Source organism: Callithrix jacchus, chromosome 8 (genome assembly GCF_049354715.1).
Source record: "Callithrix jacchus isolate 240 chromosome 8, calJac240_pri, whole genome shotgun sequence".
In the NCBI taxonomy this organism is placed as follows: Eukaryota; Metazoa; Chordata; class Mammalia; order Primates; family Cebidae; genus Callithrix; species Callithrix jacchus.
The window spans coordinates 98,393,598-98,414,831 of record NC_133509.1 but is presented as its reverse complement, the minus strand read 5'-3'; the positions used below and the strand labels follow the sequence as shown (position 1 = coordinate 98,414,831).

Below are 21,234 nucleotides of genomic sequence, written 5' to 3'. Positions count from 1 at the left end.
TCAGCGCCAAGCCGCCTCCGGATGCGCTCAGGGCGGACCCGCGCGGCCCGGCCCGGCCCCTCAGGGAGCCCGGTGGGGGTGGGGCGGGGCGGGGCGCGGCGCGCGCGCGCGGAGACCGCGGGCGGTGGCGGGGCGCGCGCGGGGAGGGCGGGGCGCGCGCGGGGAGGGAGGGGCACGCGGGGCGGGGGCACGCGGGGCGGAGGCGCGCGGTGGCCGCAGCGGCCTGTGGCGCCGTCACCCGGCAGACTCCGGAGGGTCGAGCACGGTGACGGTGCCGCTGCAGCTGGCCAGGAGCGCGGGGACGTTTCGCGGGCTGCCCGGGTGGCGGCCCGCCTTCCCGAGGGTCCCGTTATCATGTCGTTGAGGCAGCGCCTGGCCCAACTGGCTGGCCGTCTGCAGGACCCGCAGAAAGTGGCCCGTTTCCAGCGGCTGTGCGGGGTGGAAGCGCCGCCGCAACGCTCAGCGGACCCGAGGGAGGATGAGAAAGCGGAGGGGCTCCTCGCCGGAGACCCTCGTCTGCGAGGGCGGCAGCGAGGGGCTCCCGGAGGCCCCCAGCCACCGGGGAGCGACCGCAATCAGTGCCCGGCCAAGCCGGACGGCGGCTGCGCCCCCAACGGCGTGCGGAACGGGCTGGCGGCGGAGCTGGGCCCGGCCTCGTCGCGGCGCGCTGGCGCCCTGCGCCGCAACTCGCTGACTGGCGAGGAGGGCCAGCTGGCCCGCGTGAGCAACTGGCCTCTCTACTACCTGTTCTGCTTCGGCGCGGAGCTGGGCAACGAACTCTTCTACATCCTGTTCTTCCCCTTCTGGATCTGGAACCTGGACCCCCTAGTGGGCCGGAGGCTCGTGGTCATCTGGGTTCTGGTCATGTACCTGGGCCAGTGCACCAAGGACATCATACGCTGGCCGCGGCCCGCCTCGCCGCCCGTGGTCAAGTTGGAGGTCTTCTACAACTCCGAGTACAGCATGCCCTCCACCCATGCCATGTCCGGCACCGCCATCCCCATTTCTATGGTCCTCCTCACCTATGGCCGCTGGCAGGTAAGGGTTCCCTCTCCTCGTTCTGCTCAGCCTCGGGAGAGTTCAGAGAACTCGGAGTTCTCTGGGCTCTATACATTTATTTTAATTCGGCCGTTCCCCTCCAGAGCCTCTCTTTCCACAGGTTTTCACAGTACCCGCAAACAGGCCCTTTCTGGGTTTTGAAAAATTAAGTGATTGGGGGAAAATTAAGAGACTTATCCATTGAATTCTATTTTAATATTAAATTCCAAATTAATACCTTTCTTGTAACTCAAAGGACACACGTTTCCTAGAGTAATACATTGTCATCAGGCTTTGGTTGAATTTTTAAACGGCTTTAATTCTTGTGATGCACAGTGGAAGTGAGTTTTTTAAAATAATCGCTACGTAACTAGCACCCAGTTTCACCGTAATATATGGTGCCTTCTCTAAAACCGATTGTTTCAGAGAGGTAAAGTCGTTAGCTTTACCGTGAGACAGTGTTTACAAAGCCTTAGTGTGATCCCAAAACAAACATGCTAGTTCCAAGCAATGAAGTTAACGATTTTCAGCGAAATTCCCTTTATGGAAGTTAATGGAGCACTGTGTGAGTTCTGTTTTTAAGGGGTGTGGTTGCCACTTTGCTGATAAATCCAAAGTTTAATTATCTTCTGGATCATTGATCTGTAGTATCTGTCTGTTGTTGAGCTGCAACTGTAATACTAGTGTTATTGCCTCATTAACTAAAAATACATGGCTTAAAAGTTATTCTTAAAGATAGGGCTCTTGATCAGACTAGTGGGTTTATAAATATGGCAAATATGACAGCAGGGTCAGCCTGGCAATCAGGAAGAGTTTTGTCTTTTTGGTTTTTTAACCCTATCTGTAGACTGCCCAGGGAAGAGTTTTTAATGGGAATCGTTTTGATTTTGCTTACACTTTTGGCCTTCTGTTGTTTATCTGTCTTTTAAACTGTAAGATTTGTTAATCCTGCAGACCGGTATCTTATTTTAAGAATAAAGTGTGTAATTATGGAGACTTTAAGGAAACAGACTTCCTCTATTTTTCCCCTTTACTGCACAAAATCATTTTACATTGAGAAATACACATTCTGTGTAAAACTCCATTGTGATAAGCTTACTTATCCCACATTGAATTTCAGTGTAGATAAAATCTTGTCCCCATGGATACTTCTGTGTAGTGCATCTCTCTTACAGTACATGGAAAATATGCACTGTGCATAGTTAGAATGGCAGAGTTAGGAGCAAAGAGTACCATGGGAAGTTTTTTCCTATGTAACCAAAGGAACTCTACAGTGATGTTCAGATTGTGAAGCAGTGCTGCCTGTTTTGCATGATAGGTAAGTATCTCAGATGTTTCATTTCATCAACATATTTCAGAATTTAAGATTTTTGGTGAGCTTTTGGTTTGGCCTGATGATGTTAGCTGATGAAGTTTCTCTTATTTTCATGAGACTTTTAGGATTCTGTAACAATAGAGCCTTTTATGATACCTTCTCAGTGAGTAGCTATTTTGTATGCTCAGTATTAGAAAAGTAAGTGAACATAGTTATTTTTGCTCTTTATTTGTTCAGGACACATGCTAACTGGGAGTCTGAAAACAGTACTGCTGAATCGTTTTTGGGATATTGATAGTCTAACATTTCAGGGTTAGTTGAATTATCAGAATAAACTTAGAGTTTTTAAACAACCTCGTATATTTAAATCAAAGTTTAAGGAATTTGTCTATCATACAGTTTTAGACTTTGAAGGAGACTGGACGTTAGAAATCACCTAGTTGAAAGCTGTCATTTTACAGCTTTCATTCAGATAGGCAAACTGACCAGTTACATTAGAATTAATCATGTAATGGTTTACATATCTTATTTTACATTTTTTCACTCTAAATTTGCATAATTATTTTTTGGTTAGCTGTTCAGAAAACTTTTTTTTTTTGAGACAGAGTCTTGTTCTGTCACTTAGGCTGGAATGCAATGGTGTGATCTTAGCTCATTGCAACTTCTGCCTCCTGGGTTCAAGCAATTCTCTGCCCTAGCCTCCTGAGTAAGTGGGATTACAGGTGCCCGCACCCGGCTAAATTTTTTTGTATTTTTAGTAGAGATGGGGTTTCACCATCTTGGCCAGGCTGGTCTTGAAATCCTGACCTCAGGTGATCTGCTCGCCTTGGCCTCCCAGAGTCCTGGGATTACAGGCATGAGCCACTGCACCCAGCCTAAGCCTCACTTATGTGAAAGTTTTGTGTTTATAAATGTTTGACAGTAATAATCCACTATAAAACACAAAATGACTTTTTAAACTTTTTACTTTTTACTTTTTTTTTTTTGAGACTGAGTTTCACTCTTGTTGCCCAGGCTGGAGTGCAATGGCGCCATCTCGGCTCACCGCAACCTCTGCTTCCTGGGTTCAAGTGATTGTCCTGCCTCAGCCTCCTGAGTAGCTGGAATTACAAGCATGTACCACCACGCCCAGCTAAATTTTTTGTATTTTTAGTAGAGACAGAGTTTCTCCATGTTGGTCAGTCTGGTCTCAAACTCCTGACCTCAGGTGATCTGCCTGCCTTGGCTTCCCAAAGCGCTGGGATTACAGCCGTGAGGCACTACGCCTGGCCTATTTTTTTTTTTTTTTTTTTTTTTTAAGAGTGTCGCTATATTGCCTAGGCTAGTCTCGAACTCCTGGGCTCAAGTTATCCTCCCTTCTTGGCTTCCCAAAGTGTCATCTTGCCTGGCCCCTGTTTCCTTTTTTTAAGATCCTTGTTATCTACTGAAAACAAAAGTACCTTCCTTTGCTTCAATTGTTTGGGTTGCACTCTGTCAATTAGCATTGTGTTGCATTGGAGGCTTATATAGAAAGCCTTTTTCCTAGAAACTGGGGGAAGAATTAAACAATGAAAGCCTGGTGTTTTTCTAATCATTTTTGGTTGTCAGTCTTGCCCATCTGCTATGCCTCAGATGCTTATTTGGAACAGATATGGTTATTTATATGTGCCTAGGGTGCTGAAACATCTCTCAAAACTGAGTTCTCTTACATACTGTTCCTTTGTATTGGCATTACTACTTCACTCCTCCCTACCACTTAATGTTTCTGCCCTCATTAAAATTTGCTTAAGATTTGCTGTCTACACAGAGTCTTTTAAATTAACCCTTTTTATTTCATTTTTTCTCACTTACACTTAAAATGACAATATATGTGACTAATCTGGAAGGCCTTAAAAATTTTTAAAAAATAAAAAAGGCAGTATATGGCCAGGTGTAGTGGCTCACTCCTGTAATCCCAGCACTTTGGGAGGCTGAGATGGGAGCATCCCTTGAGTCCAGGAGTTCAAGACCAGCCTGGGCAATATAGTGAGACCCTGTCTACAAAAAAAAATCAAAACTTAGCTGGGCATGGTGGCACATGTCTGTGGTTCTAGTTACTAGGGAAGCTGAGGTGGGAGCATCACTTGAGCCTGGGAGGTCGAGGCTGGAGTGAGCTGTGATTGCACCACTGCACTCCAGCCTGGGCGACAGAGTGAGACCCTATCTCAAAAAAAAAAAAAAAAAAAAAAAAGAAGGTGTACAAAAAATTACCTCAGGTGTTGTTTAAAGTGCAGATTTCTGCATTTCCCAGAGATTCAGCTTCTGTGAAATTCCAGTCTTTGAATTTTTTTTTTTTTTTTGAGACAGCCTTGCTCTGTCACCCAGGCTGGAGTTCAGCGGCACAGTCTCAACTGACTGCAGCCTTCATCTCCTGGGTTAAGCAATTTTCCTGTCTAAGCCTCCTGAGTAACTAGGACTATAGGCATCCACTGCTATGGCTAGCCAAATTTTGTATGTTTAGTAGAGATGGGGTTTCACTGTATTGGTCAGGCTGGTCTCAAACTCCTGACCTCAGGTGATCTGCCCACCTCAGCCTTTCAATGTGCTGGGATTACAGGCGTGAGCCACTGTTCCCAGCCTAATTTTTGTATTTTTAATAGAGACGGGGTTTTGCCATGTTGGCCAGGGTAATCTCAAACTCCCAACGTCAGGTGATCCACCTCTTGGGTCGGCCAAAGTGCTGGGATTACAGGCTTGAGTCTCTGCACCCAGCCTTATTACTAACTCTTGATTTAAAATTAATTGTATTTGTTTGTTTATTTGAATAGGGAAGCATCACAGAAATTCCAAATTTATATAAAAACATGAAGGGGACTTTGGGAGGCTGAGGTGGGCAGAACACAAGGTCAAGAGATTGAGGCCATCCTGGCCAACATGGTGAAACATCACCTCTATTAAAAATACAAAAATTAGCTGGGTGTGGTGGTGCATGCCTGTAAGTCCCACCTACTCAGGAGGCTGAGGCAGGAGAATCACTTGAACCTGGGAAGCAGAGGTTGCAGTGAGCCGAGATCACGCCACTGCACTCCAGCCTGGCAACAGAGTGAGACTTTGTCTCAAAAAAAAAAAAAATGAAAGGGAGAGTACATTTATTTCTCTGTCCCACAGCTTCTAGGGTCTTTTTTCTAAAGGATTCAGTGTTATACTTTTCTTGTTTAGTATCCAAGAGGTAGTCTCTACTTTTGCAGACATACATTTATATAGTTTTGTTTGTTTGTTTTTTTGAGATAGAATTTTGCTCTTATTGCCCAGGCTGGAGTGCAGTGGTGCGAACTCAGCTCCCTGCAACCTTTGCCACCCAAATGATTCTCCTGCCTCAGCATCCCAAGTAGCTGGTATTACAGGCACCTGCCAGTATGTCTGGCTAACTTTTTTGTGTTTTTTTGTAGACAGGATTTCACCATGTTGGCCAGGCTGGTCTGAACTCCTGACCTCAGATGATCCACCTGCCTTTGCCTCACAAAGTGCTGGGATTACAGGTGTGAGCCACCGGGCCCTATATAGTTTATTATTCCAGCCTGTATAGTTTATTATTCATGCACATGGTAACATACTGTACTGTTCTGGATCTTGCTTTTATCACTTAGTAATATATTGTAAAAACCCTCCCTCCCTCTCTCTTCCCTCCTTTCCTTTCCCTTTCTTCTCTCTCCCTCCCTTCCTTCCCTCCCTCCCTCCTTCCCTCCCTCCTTCCTCCTTCCTTCCTTCCTTCTTTCCATCCATCCATTTTTCTTTTCCTCTTTCTCTTTCTTTCCCTTCCTTACCTCTCTCCATCCTTCCTTTCTTTCCTTCTAACTCTTCTTTTTTCCTTTCTTTTTAGACAGGTTTCACCATGTTGCCAAGATTGGTCTCAGTCTCCTGGGTTTACAGGATCCCTCTGCATTGCTGGGATTACAGGCATAAGCCACCATGCTCAGTCTTTTTTTTTTTTTTTTTTTTTTTTTGAGTTGCAGGCTCCCTCTTTCGCCCAGGATGGAGTGCAGTGGTGTGATCTCAGCTCACTGCAACCTCTGCCTCCCCGGTTCAAGTGATTCACCTGCCTCAGCCTCCCGAATAACTGGGATTACAGGTGCCCACCACTATGCCTGGCTAATTTTTTTTTGTGTTGTCAGTAGAGATGGGGTTTCATTACGTTGGACAGGCTGGTCTCGAATTCCTGACCTTTGGTGATCTGCCTGCCTCTGCCTTCCAAAATGCTGGGATTACAGGTGTGAGCCACTCGGCCTTTTTTTTTAAGTCCAAAAATTAATACTAACTATGTATCTGTGATTTTAAAAGATGCCTTACATAAATTAATTCTTTCCTTTTCTTTTTTTTTTTTTTTTGAGACTGTATTTGCCTCTTGTTGCCCAGGCTAGAGTGTGATGGCATAGTCTCAGCTCACTGCAACCACTGCCTCCCAGGTTCAAATGATTCTCTGGTTTCAGCCTCCTGAGTAGCTGGGATCACAGGCATCTACCACCACACCTGGCTAATTTTTCATACATACATACATACATACATATATATATATATTTTTTTTTTAAGATGAAGTTTCACTTTTGTTGCCCATGCTGGAGTGCAGTGGCGTGATCTCAGCTTACTGCACCCTCCACCTCCTGAGTTCAAACAAATCTGCCTCAGCCTCCTGATTAGCTGGGTTTACAGGCGCCTACCACTATGCCTGGCTAATTTTTGTATTTTTAGCAGAGATGGGGTTTCGCCATGTTGACCAGGCTGGTCTTGTACTCCTGACCTCAGGTGATCCTCCTGCCTTGGCCTCCCAAAGTGCTGGGATTACAAGCATGAGCTACCGCACAGGGCCAATTTTTCGTATTTTTAGTAGCGACAGGGTTTCACCATGTTGGTCAGGCTGGTCTCAAACTCCTTACCTCAGGTGACCCACCTGCCTTGGCCTCCTAAAATGTTGGGTTTACAGGCGTGAACCAGTGCACCTGGCCTAAATTAATTCTTTTAATACCCATAAAATCCTATCTTTTCACTAGTTTGCAGAAGAAACTGAGGCAGAGGAAAGTTGGCTAACTTGTCCAGGATTCCTCAGCAAATACGTACCTGACAGAGCCTGGATTCAAACCCAGGCGTTTTGGCTGCAAAATGATGCTATACTACTGGGTCATGTTGCCTCTCCACTCTCCATATAAACATATCCATATCTATGTCTATCTATATCTATCTATATCTATATAGTTTTTGAGATGGAGTCTAGTTCTGTTGCCTAGGATGGCGTATAGTGGCCTGATCTTGGCTCACTGCAACCTCCACTTCCCAGGTTCAAGCAGTTCTCCTGCCTCAGCCTCCCTGGTAGTTGGGACTACAGGTGAGCACCAACATGCCTGGCTAATTTTTTTGTATTTTTAGTAGAGATGGGGTTTCATCATGTTGGCCAGGCTGGTCCCAGGTTCAAGCAGTTCTCCTGCCTCAGCCTCCCAGTGTTCGGATTACAGTTGTAAACCACCGTGCCCAGCCACTTTTGGCACTTTAAGTACTATATTGTACCATTGCCTTCTGACTTGCGTAGTTTTTGACAGAATATCTGCTGAAATTCTTATTTGTGATTCTCAGTACTTAATATGTTTTTACTCTTCTGGCTGCTTTTATTTATTTTTTATTTTATTTTACTTTATTTTTTTGGGTCGGAGTTTCGCTCTTGTTACCCAGGTTGGAGTGCAATGGCACCATCTCGGGTCACCACAACCTCCGCCTCCTGGGTTCAGGCAATTCTCCTGCCTCAGCCTCCTGAGTAGCTGGGATTACAGGCACGTGCCACCATGCCCAGCTAATTCTTTTTGTTTTAGTAGAGACGGGGTTTCACCATGTTGACCAGGATGTTCTCGATCTCTTGACCTTGTGATCTACCCGCCTCGGCCTTCCAAAGTGCTGGGATTACAGGCTTGAGCCACTACGCCTGGCTGTTCTGACTGCTTTTAAATTTTTCTCTTTTTCCCTAGTTTTGAGGAATTTAAAACTGATATTCCTTAACATGTTTTTTTCTTTATGTTTCTTTTTTTTTTTTTGAGACGGAGTTTCACTCTTGTTACCCAGGCTGGAGTGCAATGGCATGGTCTTGGCTCACTGCAACCTCCACCTCCTGGGTTCAGGCAATTCTCCTGCCTCAGCCTCCTGAGTAGCTGGGATTACAGGCACGCGCCACCATGCCCAGCTAATTTTTTGTATTTTTAGTAGAGACAGGGTTTCACCATGTTGACCAGGATGGTCTCGATCTCTTGACCTCGTGATCCACCCGCCTTGGCCTCCCAAAATGCTGGGATTACAGGCTTGAGCCACTGCGCCCGGCCCTTTTCTTTATGTTTCTTTTGCTTTGAGGTCGTTGAGCTTGAATCCATGGGTTTGTAGTTTTCATTATATTTGGAAGATTTTCAGCATTATTTTAATAAATTTTTTTCCTCTCCCTTCCCTACCTCCATTCTCTTCTTTTAAAATTCCAATTTCATATGTTTTAAACTGTTCATTCACAGGTCACTGATGCTCTATTCTTTTTTTTTTTTTTTTTTTTTTTGTGAGACAGAGTCTTGTTCTGTCGCCAGGCACCAGGCTGGAGTGCAGTGGCGTGATCTCTGCGTACTGCAACCTCCGCTCCTGGGTTCAAGCAATTTTCCTGCCTCAGCCTCCCAAGTAGCTGGGACTACCGGTGTGTGCCACCGTACCCAGCTAATTTTTGTATTTTTAGTAGAGACGAGGTTTCACCATATTGGCCAGGATGATCTTGATCTCTTGACCTCGTGATCTGCCCTCCTCGGCCTCCCAAAGTGCTGTGATTACAGGCATGAGCCACCGCGCTCGGCTTTTTTTTATTCCCCAATTTTTTTGTTTTCTCTGCTTCCTTTTTTACAGTTTCTGTTGCTATGGCTTTAAGTTCACTTACCTATTCTTTTGCAATCTCTAATGTTCTGGTAATTTTATCAAGTAGGATACGGTATAATTTCAGATTCTGTATAGTTTTTATTTATTTATTTATTTATTTTTGAGACAGAGTTTCGTTCTTGTTACCCAGGCTGAAGTGCAATGGCGCAATCTTGGCTTGGCGCAATCTCGGCTTACCGCAACCTCCGCCTCCTGGGTTCAGGCAATTCTCCTGCCTCAGCCTCCTGAGTAGCTGGGATTACAGGCACGCCCCACCATGCCCAGCTAATTTTTTTTTTTATTTTTAGTAGAGACGGGGTTTCACCATGTTGACCAGGATGGTCTTGATTTCTTAACCTCGTGATCCACCTACCGCCTTGGCCTCCCAAAGTGCTGGGATTTCAGGCGTGAGCTGCCTAGAAATTGCATTTGGGTCTTTTAAAAAAAATCTTCAGGCTGGGTGTGATGGCTCACACCTATAATCCCAGCACTTTGAAAACTGAGGCAAGCAGATCATGAGGTCAGGAGATCGAGACCATCCTGGCCAACATGGTGAAACCCTGTCTCTACTAAAAATACAAAACAATTAGCTACTCAGGAGGCTGAGGCAGGGGAATCACTTGAACCTGAGTGGTGGAGGATGCCATGAGCTGAGATCATGCCACTGCACTATAGCCTGGCCACAGAGCAGGACTCTGTCTCAAAAAAAAAAAAAAAAAAAAAAAATCTTCAGTTTCTCAGCTCATTATATCTCTGTATTCTTGCATAAGTTTAGAAGATTTTAAAAAATTACTATTTGGGGCTGGGCACCGTGGTTCACGCCTGTAATCCCAGCACTTTGGGAGGTCAAGGCACCCTGAGGTCAGGAGTTTGAGACCATCCTGGCCAACATGGTAAAACCCTGTCTCTACTAAAAATACAAAAATTAGCTGGGTGTGGTGGTGGGCACCTGTAATCTCAGCTACTTGGGATGCTGAGGCAGGAAAATTGCTTGAACCCAGGAGGTGGAGGTTGCTGTGAGCTGAGATCATGCCACTGCATTCCAGCCTGAGTGACAAGAGTGAGACTTTGTCTCAATAAAAAAAATTATGATTGGGGAAAGAGTCTCACTGTTACCCAGGCTGGAGTGCAATTGCAAGATCTTAAACTTAAAAACCTCGAACTCTTGGGTTTAAGGGATCCTTCTGCCTTAGCATGCAGAGTAGCTAGGAAGTTAGGTGCATGCTACCACACCTAATTTTTTTTTTTTTTTTTTGAGACGGAGTTTCGCTCTTTTTACCCAGGCTGGAGTACAATGGCGCGATCTTGGCTCACCACAACCTCCGCCTCCTGTGTTCAAGCAATTCTCCTGCCTCGGCCTCCCAAAGTGCGGGGATTATAGGCGTGAGACACCGTGCCCGGCCCACACCTAATTTTTAAAAAAATTTTTATTGTTTAAAGCCAAAGTCTCACTATGTTGCCCAGGCTGGTCTCAAACTCCTGGGCTCATGCTCTCCTGTCACCTTGGTTTCCCAAAGTGCTGAGATTACAGGTGTCAGCTACTATGCCCAGCAAATTTATAAGATTTTTATAGCAATTTTAAGGTATTTATCTATTAATTCCATCAACTTTGTCATCTTTTTGTGTTTCTTATATTTTTCCTGATTATAGATAATATTTTCCTAATTCCTTGCTCGGTACTTTATATAGAATTTTGGATTTTGTTGTATTTCTTTACATAATCTTGGACTTTGTTCTGGTGTGTGGTTAAATTACTTGTCAGTTTAAATTCTTCTAGGCTTGATAGGAAGGGTCCTGAATAATCATAGGCTAAGTTTAATTTAGTCTCACTACTTATGTGATAACCTTTTAACTACTCTATGCAATTTCTTCTTCACTGCTTCATGGGAAAGCAATTGCAATCTTGTATGAGCTTTGGGAGTCATTTGGCCAGCTACTCTCCAGTAGTTTTTTCTCCAGTCTGGTGGACTTTCTCCCCATGCATGCACAGATTAGTACTCAGCCAGCAACTTCATGAGTTCCCTCTACACATCTCCAGGGCTCAGTCTCAGATTTGTCTCTCCAATAACTCTGTCCCGCAAATTACAGCCTCTTTGGCCTCTCAGAATACCAGTCTTTCTCCCCTTAACTCACTGAAACTGTTAGATTCAGTTTTGATTCTTCCTCCTGTGCTATACACCCTGGAAACTGTCACTAGCAGGAGGATAATGCAATCACAGGGCTCATCTCATTTGCTTCCCTTTTCTATGGGTCTGAGTTTCACAAGAATGAAACTGTATCTCAAAAAAGGGGGGGATTTATTCAAAAAACATATAAACATACAACAGAATGCTTCGTAAGTCACTTTAAACAATAAAATAGGCAATAGTAACATATGTGTTTTTATAAGCAGGTTCAGGCAGTTCTCCTGCCGTAGTCTCCTGAGTAGCTGGGACTACAGGCAAGCACCACCATGGTTGCTAATTTTTGTATTTTAAAATATTTTTTAAAGATGGGGTTTCACCATGATGGCCAGGCTGGTCTTGAATCACCTGACCTCAGGTGATCCACCCATCTTGGCCTCCCAAAGTGCTAGGATTACAGGTGTTAGTTACTGCCCCCGGCCTAATTTTTATATTTTTAGTAGAGATGGGGTTTCGCCATGTTGGCCAAGCTGGTCTCACATTCCTGACCTCACGTGATCCACCACCTTGGCCTTCCAAAGTGCTAGGATTATAGGCATGAGCCACCATGGCCAGCCAATGTACTCAGATTTTTGATCAAACACTATTCTTGATGTTTTTCTGAAGGTAGTTTTTAGATGAGTTTAACGTTTGAATCGGTGGATGTTGGATAAAGCAGGTTACCCTCCATAATGTGAATGGATCTTATCCAATTAGATGAAGACCTTAAGAGAAGAAAGACTGACCTCCCCCAAAGAAAAGGAAATTCTGCCAACAGAATGGTTTTAGACTTGAGCTACGCATCAACAATTTCCTGGGTCTTCAGCCTGTTGGCCTCCCTGCAGATTTTGGACTTGCCAGTCTCTGCAATTGCATGACCAATGCTTTAAACTTTTCTTTGTATATGTAGATATACATATCCCATTGGTACTGTTTATCAGGAGAACCTTGAATAATACATTATGTCCTGAATTTTCCCACTAATATAAATTCCTAGAAAACAGTCTTAATGGCTGGGTGCAGTATCTCATGCCTGTAATCTCAGCACTTTGGGAGGCCGAGGTGGGTGGATCACCTGAGGTCAGGAGTTCCAAAACCAGCCTAGCCAACTTGGTGAAACCCCATCTCTACTAGAAATACTAAAAATTAGCTGGGCATGGTAGTGCGCACCTGTAGTCCCAGCGACTTGGGAGGCTGAGGCAGGAGAATAGCTTAAATCTTGGAGGCGAAGGTTGCAGTGAGCCGAGATCATGCCACTGCATTTCAGCCTGGGCAACAAGAGTGAAACTCTGTCTCAAAAAAAGAAGAAAGAAAGAAAACAATCTTAATGAAAATTTGAAAACATTCCTATGAAATAATTTCTATACTGTAGGATTATAATTATTATAGGTCTTAGTATCCACATTTATATATGAGGAAATTAAGATGTAAAGAGATTATGTGGCTAGTCCATGGTTCTACAACTGAAGAAGTAGGTATCTTTTGGGGTGTCTGCCTAGTTTGCCACTCTCTAAAAGCTCCCTTATCTATAAGAAAGCTGTATTTTCTTTCTTTTTTTTTTTTTTTTTTTTGAGACGGAGTTTCCCTCTGTCGTCAGGCTGGAGTGCAGTGGCAGGATCTTGGCACACTGCAACCTCCTCTGCCTCTCTGGTTCAAGTGATTTTCCTGCCTCAGCCTCCTGAGGAGCTGGTACTACGGGCACACGGTACCACACCCAGTTACTTTTTGTATTTTTAGTAGAGATGGAGTTTTACCATGTTGGTCAGGATGGTCTTGATCTCTTGACCTTGTGATTTGCCTGCCTTGGCCTCCCAAGAAAGCTGTATTTTTTTTTACATAATCTCGTCCCTTAGGAGTTGTGAACAGGTACAGAGTCTGAGCTGGTTTTCTCAGTGAGAAAGTAAATTTAGAAGCCTTCATGTGTCATGTGGACTGAAAAGCAGAGAAAGCTGGTCTGCAGAAAAGGAAAAATGAAGTGGAAATATAGAAAGAAGAGATGGTCCTATTCTGTTTATAGATGTGATTTCTTCTTCAAGCTTAGCCTCATTCCACCTTAGAGTTCTGTGAGATGCTCTCTATCCTTTTGATATATCTTCTTTTTTTCTTCTTAAAATAATCTAAATTGGTTTCTCTTATTTACATGTTTGGAGTTCCAATATAATGCAGGTAGTAAATGGTGATAGGTCTATATAGTTTTGTAAACTCATATTTTTAACTACTTCATTATAACCAAGAAATTTGATTTATAATTATTGCATGTTTAAATAATTTTATGACAAACATTTAAAAATATAAATCCTTACCCATATTTCTATGTCTTTAGTATAGAATTCTAGAAGGATTACTGGGTCAATAATATATGAACATTCAGAGCTCTTCTGTTTATTGGCAAAATGCTTTCCAGAAAGGTTGTATCAGTTTTCATTACACTAGTAATGTATGAGAACAAGGCATGTCTATCTTTAATGTGTCATTATTGTCATGTGTATACATGTATACTATTCATTCCTAAAATTGAACAGAAATTCTTCCCTGTGCCTACCTCCCATATTTAAGTTTCTCTGAAAAATTTAAATTGTGTTAAAGACAGTTTTTGTAACTCCTTTAATTGCAAGTGATTTTATTGAGTTAATTTTACTGCCTTCAATGAATGTAAAGGGAGCATGCCAAAATATACGCGATAATTCTTATTATGTATAATAGCGAGAAAGGTGTATCTGAAAGAAAAAAGCCATTTGGTAGAATTAACTGAAGGAAACGTTTAGATAAATTTTCCTGTGATCAAGGATGTGCAGTGAAAAGATTAGATAGTGGTTGTGAAAGTAAAAACATCTAGGATGCCATGTGATCTGTTTTGGGTTTGGTACATTTTTAGGTATTTGAAAATAATGTGAAGGACTTGTAATTTTTACTCTCTACTCTTTATGAGATCTAAATATTTAATTTCAGTGAAAACATTCTTATTAGAGGAAGTACATAAATGCCACAGATACAGCTCAACATTCTCTACAAAAAAGAAAACAGAAACCAGGAAACCCCTGCCAAACTTAAAATTTTTACTCATTTGTGTAATGATGAAAATGTAAAGTAAGAAGCACAATAAATTGGAAAAGGAATTAAAATGGGTCACTAGAATATAATACTAATTGTTGTTTAGCATCCACAAGTCTGTTCGTTAACTATAAAGAGAGAGGGATAGAATTTATATATATATGTATGTGTGTGTGTGTGTGTGTGTGTGTGTGTGTGTGTGTGTATATAAATTTTGTCTGTTTTGGTAGAGATGGAGTTTTACCATGTTGGCCAGGCTGGTCACGAACTCCTGGCCTCAGGTGATCTGCCCGCTCGGCCTCCCAAAATGCTGGGATTACAGGCATGAGCCACCACTCCTGGCCAGAATTAATATCTTTAAGATCTCTTCTACCTCTAATTAAATGAAATTTTTATTTAGCCTCCATTCTAAGAAAAACTTTTAAAATATTTGAGTGAGCTGGGCATGGTGGCTCACGCCTGTAATCCCAGCACTTTGGGAGGCCGAGGTGGGTGTATCACCTGAGGTTGGGAGTTTGAGACAGCTCGACCAACATGGAGAAACCCCGTCTCTTAAAAAAAAAAAAAATAAAAATCTATATATATATAGATCTATATATATATATAGATATATTTATATATATATCTCCATATATATATATATAGATATATTTATATAGATCTATATCTGTATCTATATCTATATATATCTTAGGATCAAACAGAGTATCACTCAAATATATATATATGTGTGTATATATATATGTGTGTGTGTGTGTGTGTATATATATATATTTGAGTGATACTCTGCTTGATCCTAAGGATAAAAGAAATTAACACACTGAACAACTTTATATATGAAGGGCAGCATAGTATAGTAGTTAAGAACTCCCAGCTTAGACTCAGGAATTAGACTTCCTGTATTTGAATCACAGATCCATAATCTAATAGCTAGTCGACTTTGGGCAAAAACTTGACCCCCGTGTGTCTCAGTTTCACCTATAAAATGAGGTAAATTAGAATAGCTACCCCATAAGGTTGTTTGGATGATTACATGGATTAATATTTGTAAAGCTCTTAGAATAGTGCTTGATATAGTAAATTATATGTCAAATAAAAATTACTTAATTTATTAACCTCTCAGTAAAGAATAAATCCATATTCATTTCTCCTGATGTCTGCCTAGAATTGAATTTTGGCCTTAAAAAAAATCTAGTCAGATTAATGGTAGAAATAAAAGATTGCAGGCTGGGTGTGGTGGCTCATGCCTGTAATCCCAGCACTTTGATAGGCCAAGGCAGGAGGATCACCTGAGGTTAGTAGTTCAAGGCAAACCTGGCTAACATGGTGAAACCCCATCTCTACTGAAAAAAAAAAAAAATTAGCCAGGCATGGTGTGGGTGCCTATAATCCCAGCTACTGGGGAGGCTGAGGCAGGAGAATCACTTGAACCCACAAGACAGAGGTTGCAGTGAGTCAAGATCACGCCATTGTACCCCAGCCTGGGGGACAAGAGCAAAACTCCATCTCAAAAAAAGAAAAGAAAAGAAAGGGTTGCTACTATAGCCAGTGAGTACCAAGAAAAAAAGAAAGATTGGGTTAGTTAGGAATAGGAAAGAAGTGAAGAGAGTGGAGGACAGTACCACAAATATGTATTAGAAATAAGAGAAAGGTCGATTAGATTGCTATGACTGAAGAAAGGGGGAAGAGATAGTTCCCCTAGTTCTGACTTAAAAAAAAAAAATAGAAACTAAGCTCTTTTTCATTTTTAAAATATTTTTATTTTTTATTTATTTTATTTTATTTTTTGAGACGGAGTCTTGCTGTTGTTACCCAGACTGGAGTGCAATGGCACGATCTCGGCTCACCGCAACCTCTGCCTCCTGGGTTCAAGCAATTCTCCTGCCTCAGCCTCCTGAGTAGCTGGGACTACAGGCGCGCACCACCATGCCCAGCTAATTTTTGTATTTTTAGTAGAGACGGGGTTTCACTTGGTTGACCAGGATGGTCTCGATCTCTTGACCTCATGATCCACCCACCTCAGCCTCCCAAAGTGCTGGGATTACAGGTGTGAGCCACCGCTCCCAGCTTATTTTTAAAGACGGGGTTTCACCATGTTGGTCAGGCTGTTGGTCAGGGCGACCTCAGGTGATCCGCCCACCTTGGCCTCCAAAGTGCTTGGATTACAGGCGTGAGCCACCGCGCCCAGCCAAAACTAAGCTCTTAAAGAATTGCTAAATTTACTAATGTGGAAAAGACAGAATTTGAGTTTGCCATTCTAATGTGTTTTGCATTTTGAAAATTATTTTACTTAATGAGCCTACTACACTCACTTTTCTGAGTGCTGAGGCAGCTACACAACTGTTGTCACCACAGACTAGATTTGTTCTCAATTTTGGAGGTGTGAATAGGGATTAAAAAAAATCTGCTCAGAATCCAAACAAGACACTGGAGAAGTTTTCTGGAGCCTTGTAGCAGATGAGGCTAGATTATCCATGACAAAAAAAAAATACTTAAGTAGCTAATGATACTTGGAAACTGCTTGGAAGTCTGTATTTATTGGTTTCTGCAGAGGGAATAAGGAATTTATTCATCATCTGGAATGCTGAGGCCTGCCTGCAGCTCTGACGTGTTACAAGCTGTAACATGTAGCCATACTCTTTCCTCACTGATCCTTTCCTTAATAGGAACTGGAACACGGATCCTGTTTTATCCTGTTTTTTAACGTAAGATTATATCAACTAGTATGGTAGTAAATAGCACTTCCCTTATTGTGGTTTGTGATATAAAATATGTTTTTAAATATAATATGTATATAGTGACTTCTGTTGCGAAACTGATTCTTCGTAACTTAAGAGTTCAAAAGAGAAACAGTAATTAATTACACTGACATCAAATGTCACTAGGTCGAAACCATAGATTGAAAATGTTTTAAATTATATTTTTCTCATTTAATGTGTATATTATAGGACTAGATATGGGTCAGTTTTTGTTTACGTTTTTTGAGATGGAGTCTCGCTTTGTCACCCAGGCTGGAGTGCAGTGGCGTGATCTCCCTCAGTGCAATCTGTGCCTCCTGGGTTCAAGTGATTCTCCCACCTCAGCCTCCCGAGTAGCTGGGACTATAGGCGCATGCTACCAGGCACAGCTAAGTTTTGTATTTTTAGTAGAGTTTACTAGGGTTTCACCATGTTGGCCAGGCTGGTCTCAAACTCCTGACCACAGGTGATCTGCCCATCTCAGGCCTCCCACAGTGCTGGGATTCTGTTTCTTAAGTTTACTCAAAAGGGTTTTCAGATTGCAATTTATGATGTTGGATTTCCCAGATGCTCTTAGAAGTATGGGTTAACATAGCCCATGTTTGAGTTAACATAGACCATGTTTGAGGCCAGGAACTGAATGATACTATGGCCTTTGACACCATATTATCATGAATCTAATATGGTAAGATTGCTAGCTGAAGGTTTATGTTTACTTCATTCAACAAGTATTAATTAACTGCCTACTATGTGCCAGACACATACCACAGTAATACAGGCAGGAGAGAATTGCTGGTGGCTTAGAGCAGGTAATAATGATACAGGTAGAAGTGGTCATATTCTGGATGTGTTTATTTTTTATTTTTGTGATGAGGTAAAACATAAAATTAATAATTTTGAAGAGAATAAGTCAGCTCTAGTACATTTACAATGTCACACAGCCGTTGTTTCTATCTAGTTTCATCTCCCCAACAGGGAATCCTATACCCATTAAGCATTTGCTCCCCATTTCTCTCACCCCCTGGCCCCTGGCAACCATTCATGATGTGGCTCTATAGGTTTACCTATTTTGGATATTTCATATAAATGGAATTGTGTAATATGTGGCCTTTGGTGTCTGGCTTCATTTACTTACCATGATATTTTTGAAGTTCATCCATGTCGTAGCATGCATCAGTACTTCATTCCTTTTGTGTTGACTACTATTCCATTGTCTGTATGTACCACAAATAATTTACTCATTTATCTGTTGATGAACACTTGGGTTCTGCCTGCCTTTTGGTATCATGGATAGTACTGGTATGAACATATGTATAAAGGTATTTAAGTACTAGTTTTCATTTATTTTGGAGATGTAGTTAAAAGTAGAAATGTAGGTCATATGGTAATTCTGTGTTTAACTTTTTGAGGAACTACTAAACTGCTTTTCATAGCAGCTGCATGGTTTTACATCCCAACAGCAATGTATAAAGCTTCCGGTTTCTCCACATCCTCACCACTACTTGTTACTCTCCTGTCTTTTTTCTTTTTGTTATAATAGCTATCCTAGCGAGTATGAAGTTGCACCTCACTGTGATTTTGATTTAAATTTTCCCAGTGAATAAGATGTTGAGCATGTGTGTGTATATATATATTTTTTTTATTTTTATTTTTATTCTTTTTTGAGATGGAGTTTCGCTCTTGTTACCCAGGCTGGAGTGCAATGGTGCAATCTCGGCTCACTGCAACCTCCACCTCCTAGGTTCAGGCAATTCTCCTGCCTCAGCCTCCTGAGTAGCTGGGATTACAGGCACGCGCCACCATGTCCAGCTAATTTCTGTATTTTTAGTAGAGACGGGGTTTCACCATGTTGACCAGGATGGTCTCGATCTCTTGACCTCATGATCCACCTACCTCCTTGGCCTCCCAAAGTGTTGGGATTACAGGCGTGAGCCACTGCGCCCAGCCTATTTTTATTTTTATCTCTGCTCACCACAACCTTTACCTCCCAAGCTCAAGGGATTCCCCCACCTCAGCCTCCCAAGTAGCTGGGACCACAGGCACATGCCACCATGCCTGGCTAATTTTTATATTTTTGTTAGAGAGGGTTTCGCCATGTTGCCTAGACTCATCTTAAACTCCTGGGCTCAAGCGATATGCCCACCTTGGCCCCCTAAAGTGCTGGGATTACAAGTGTGAGCCACCATGTCAGGCAAGCATATTTTCATGTGATTGTTGGCCACTTGTATAGCTTATTTGGAGAAATGTTATTCAAGTCTTTTGCCTATTTTTCAATTGTGTTGTCTTTTTGTTTTTGAGTGGTAAGTGTTCTTTACAAATTCCGCATACTAGATCCTTATTAAATAAATCATTTGCAAATGTTTCCTCCCACTTAGTAGACTGTCTTTTTACTTTCTTGATAATTTCCTTTGGTGCACCTTTTTTTTTTGAGATGGAGTCTCCCTCTGTTACCTAGGCTGGAGTTCGGTACCATGATCTTGACTCAGTGCAACCTCTGACTCCCAGGTTCAAGTGATTCTCCCACCTCAGCCTCCCAAGTAGCTGAAATTACAGGCACGCACCACCATGCCCAACTAATTTTTTGTATTTTTGGTAGAGATGGGGTTTCACCATGTTGACCAGGCTGGTTTTGAACTCCTGACCTCAAGTGATCTGCCCACCTCAGCTTCCTAAAGTGCTGAGATTATAGGCCTGAGCCACCACACCCGGCCAGGTTGTAAATTTTGAGGAAATTCCAATTTACCCATTTTGTTCTTTTGTTACATGTGCTTTTGGTGTCATAGTTAAGAATCTGTTGCCTAATTCAGTCATAAAGATTTATCCCTGTGTTTTCTTCTTTTTTTTTTGAGACGGAATTTCACTGTTGTTACCCAGACTGGAGTGCAATGGCACGATCTCAGCTCACCGCAACCTCCACCTTCTGGGTTCAAGCAATTCTCCTGCCTCACCCTCCCGAGTAGCTGGGATTACAGGCATGCGCCACCATGCCCAGCTAATTTTTGTATTTTTAGTAGAGACGGGGTTTCACCTCGTTGACCAGGATGGTCTTGATCTCTTGACCTCATGATCCACCCGCCTCGGCCTCCCAAAGTGCTCGGATTATAGGCTTGAGCCACCGTGACTGGCCGTGTTTTCTTCTTAAAAAAATTTTTTTTTGACTAGGCCTAGTGGCTCATGCCTGTAATTCTAGCACTTTGGGAGGCCTAGGAGGGTGGATCATGAGGTCAGGACTTCAAGACCAGCCTGGCCAAGATGGTGAAATCCTGTCTCTACTAAAAATACAAAAATTAGCTGGGCATGGTAGCATGAACCTGTAATACTAGCTACTCGGGAGGCTGAGGCAGGAGAATCGTTTGAGCCTGGGAGACGGAGGTTGCAGTGAGCTGAGATCATGCCACTGCACTCCACCCTGAGCAACAGAGCAAGACTCTGTCTCAAAATAAAAGAAAATGTAGATTTCTTTTCTTTGTTGAGACAGGGTTTTCCTTTGTTGCCCAGGCTGGTCGTGAATACCTGGGCTCAAGCAGTTCTTCTGCGTTGGCCTCCCAAAATGCTGGGATTACTGGTGTGAGCCACCACACCTGGCCCCTATGTTTTTTTCCTAAAAGTTTTTAGCTCTTATATTTAAGTTGTTGACCCATTTTGAGTGTATATATGGTGTGAGATAGGAGTCCAACTTCATCCTTTTGCATGTAGATATTCAGACGTCCTAGCGCTATTCATTAAAGAGACTATTCTTTACCTATTTAATGATCTTGGCATTCTTGTTGAAATCAATTAACCATAGATATATGGGTTTATTTTCTGGCCCACAATTCTATTCCATTGGTCTGTATGTCTGACCTTATATCAGTACCTCACTGTTTTGAATACTGTAATAAATTTTGAAATAGAAAAGTATGAGTCCTTCCACACTGTTCTTCTTTTTTAGTATTGTTTTGGCTCTTCCGGATCTTCTGCAATTCCATATAAATTTGAGGATCACCTTTGCAGTATCTGCAAAAATGGACTTAGAACTTTGATAGAAGGACTGGGCATGGTGGCTTAGGCC

General features: G+C 42.5%; 1 protein-coding gene across 1 annotated transcript in view; it reads left to right on the top strand.

Moving 5' to 3' along the window:
- The first annotated feature begins 243 nt into the window (after positions 1 to 243).
- Positions 244 to 21,234, top strand: part of SGPP1 (sphingosine-1-phosphate phosphatase 1) — a 44,356-nt gene continuing 23,365 nt past the window's right edge. Inside the window, exon 1 of the mRNA XM_002753997.7 lies at positions 244 to 1,038. Coding sequence (XP_002754043.1) covers positions 355 to 1,038 — 684 coding nt within the window. The 5' untranslated portion in view covers positions 244 to 354. The remainder of the gene's footprint in view (positions 1,039 to 21,234) is intronic.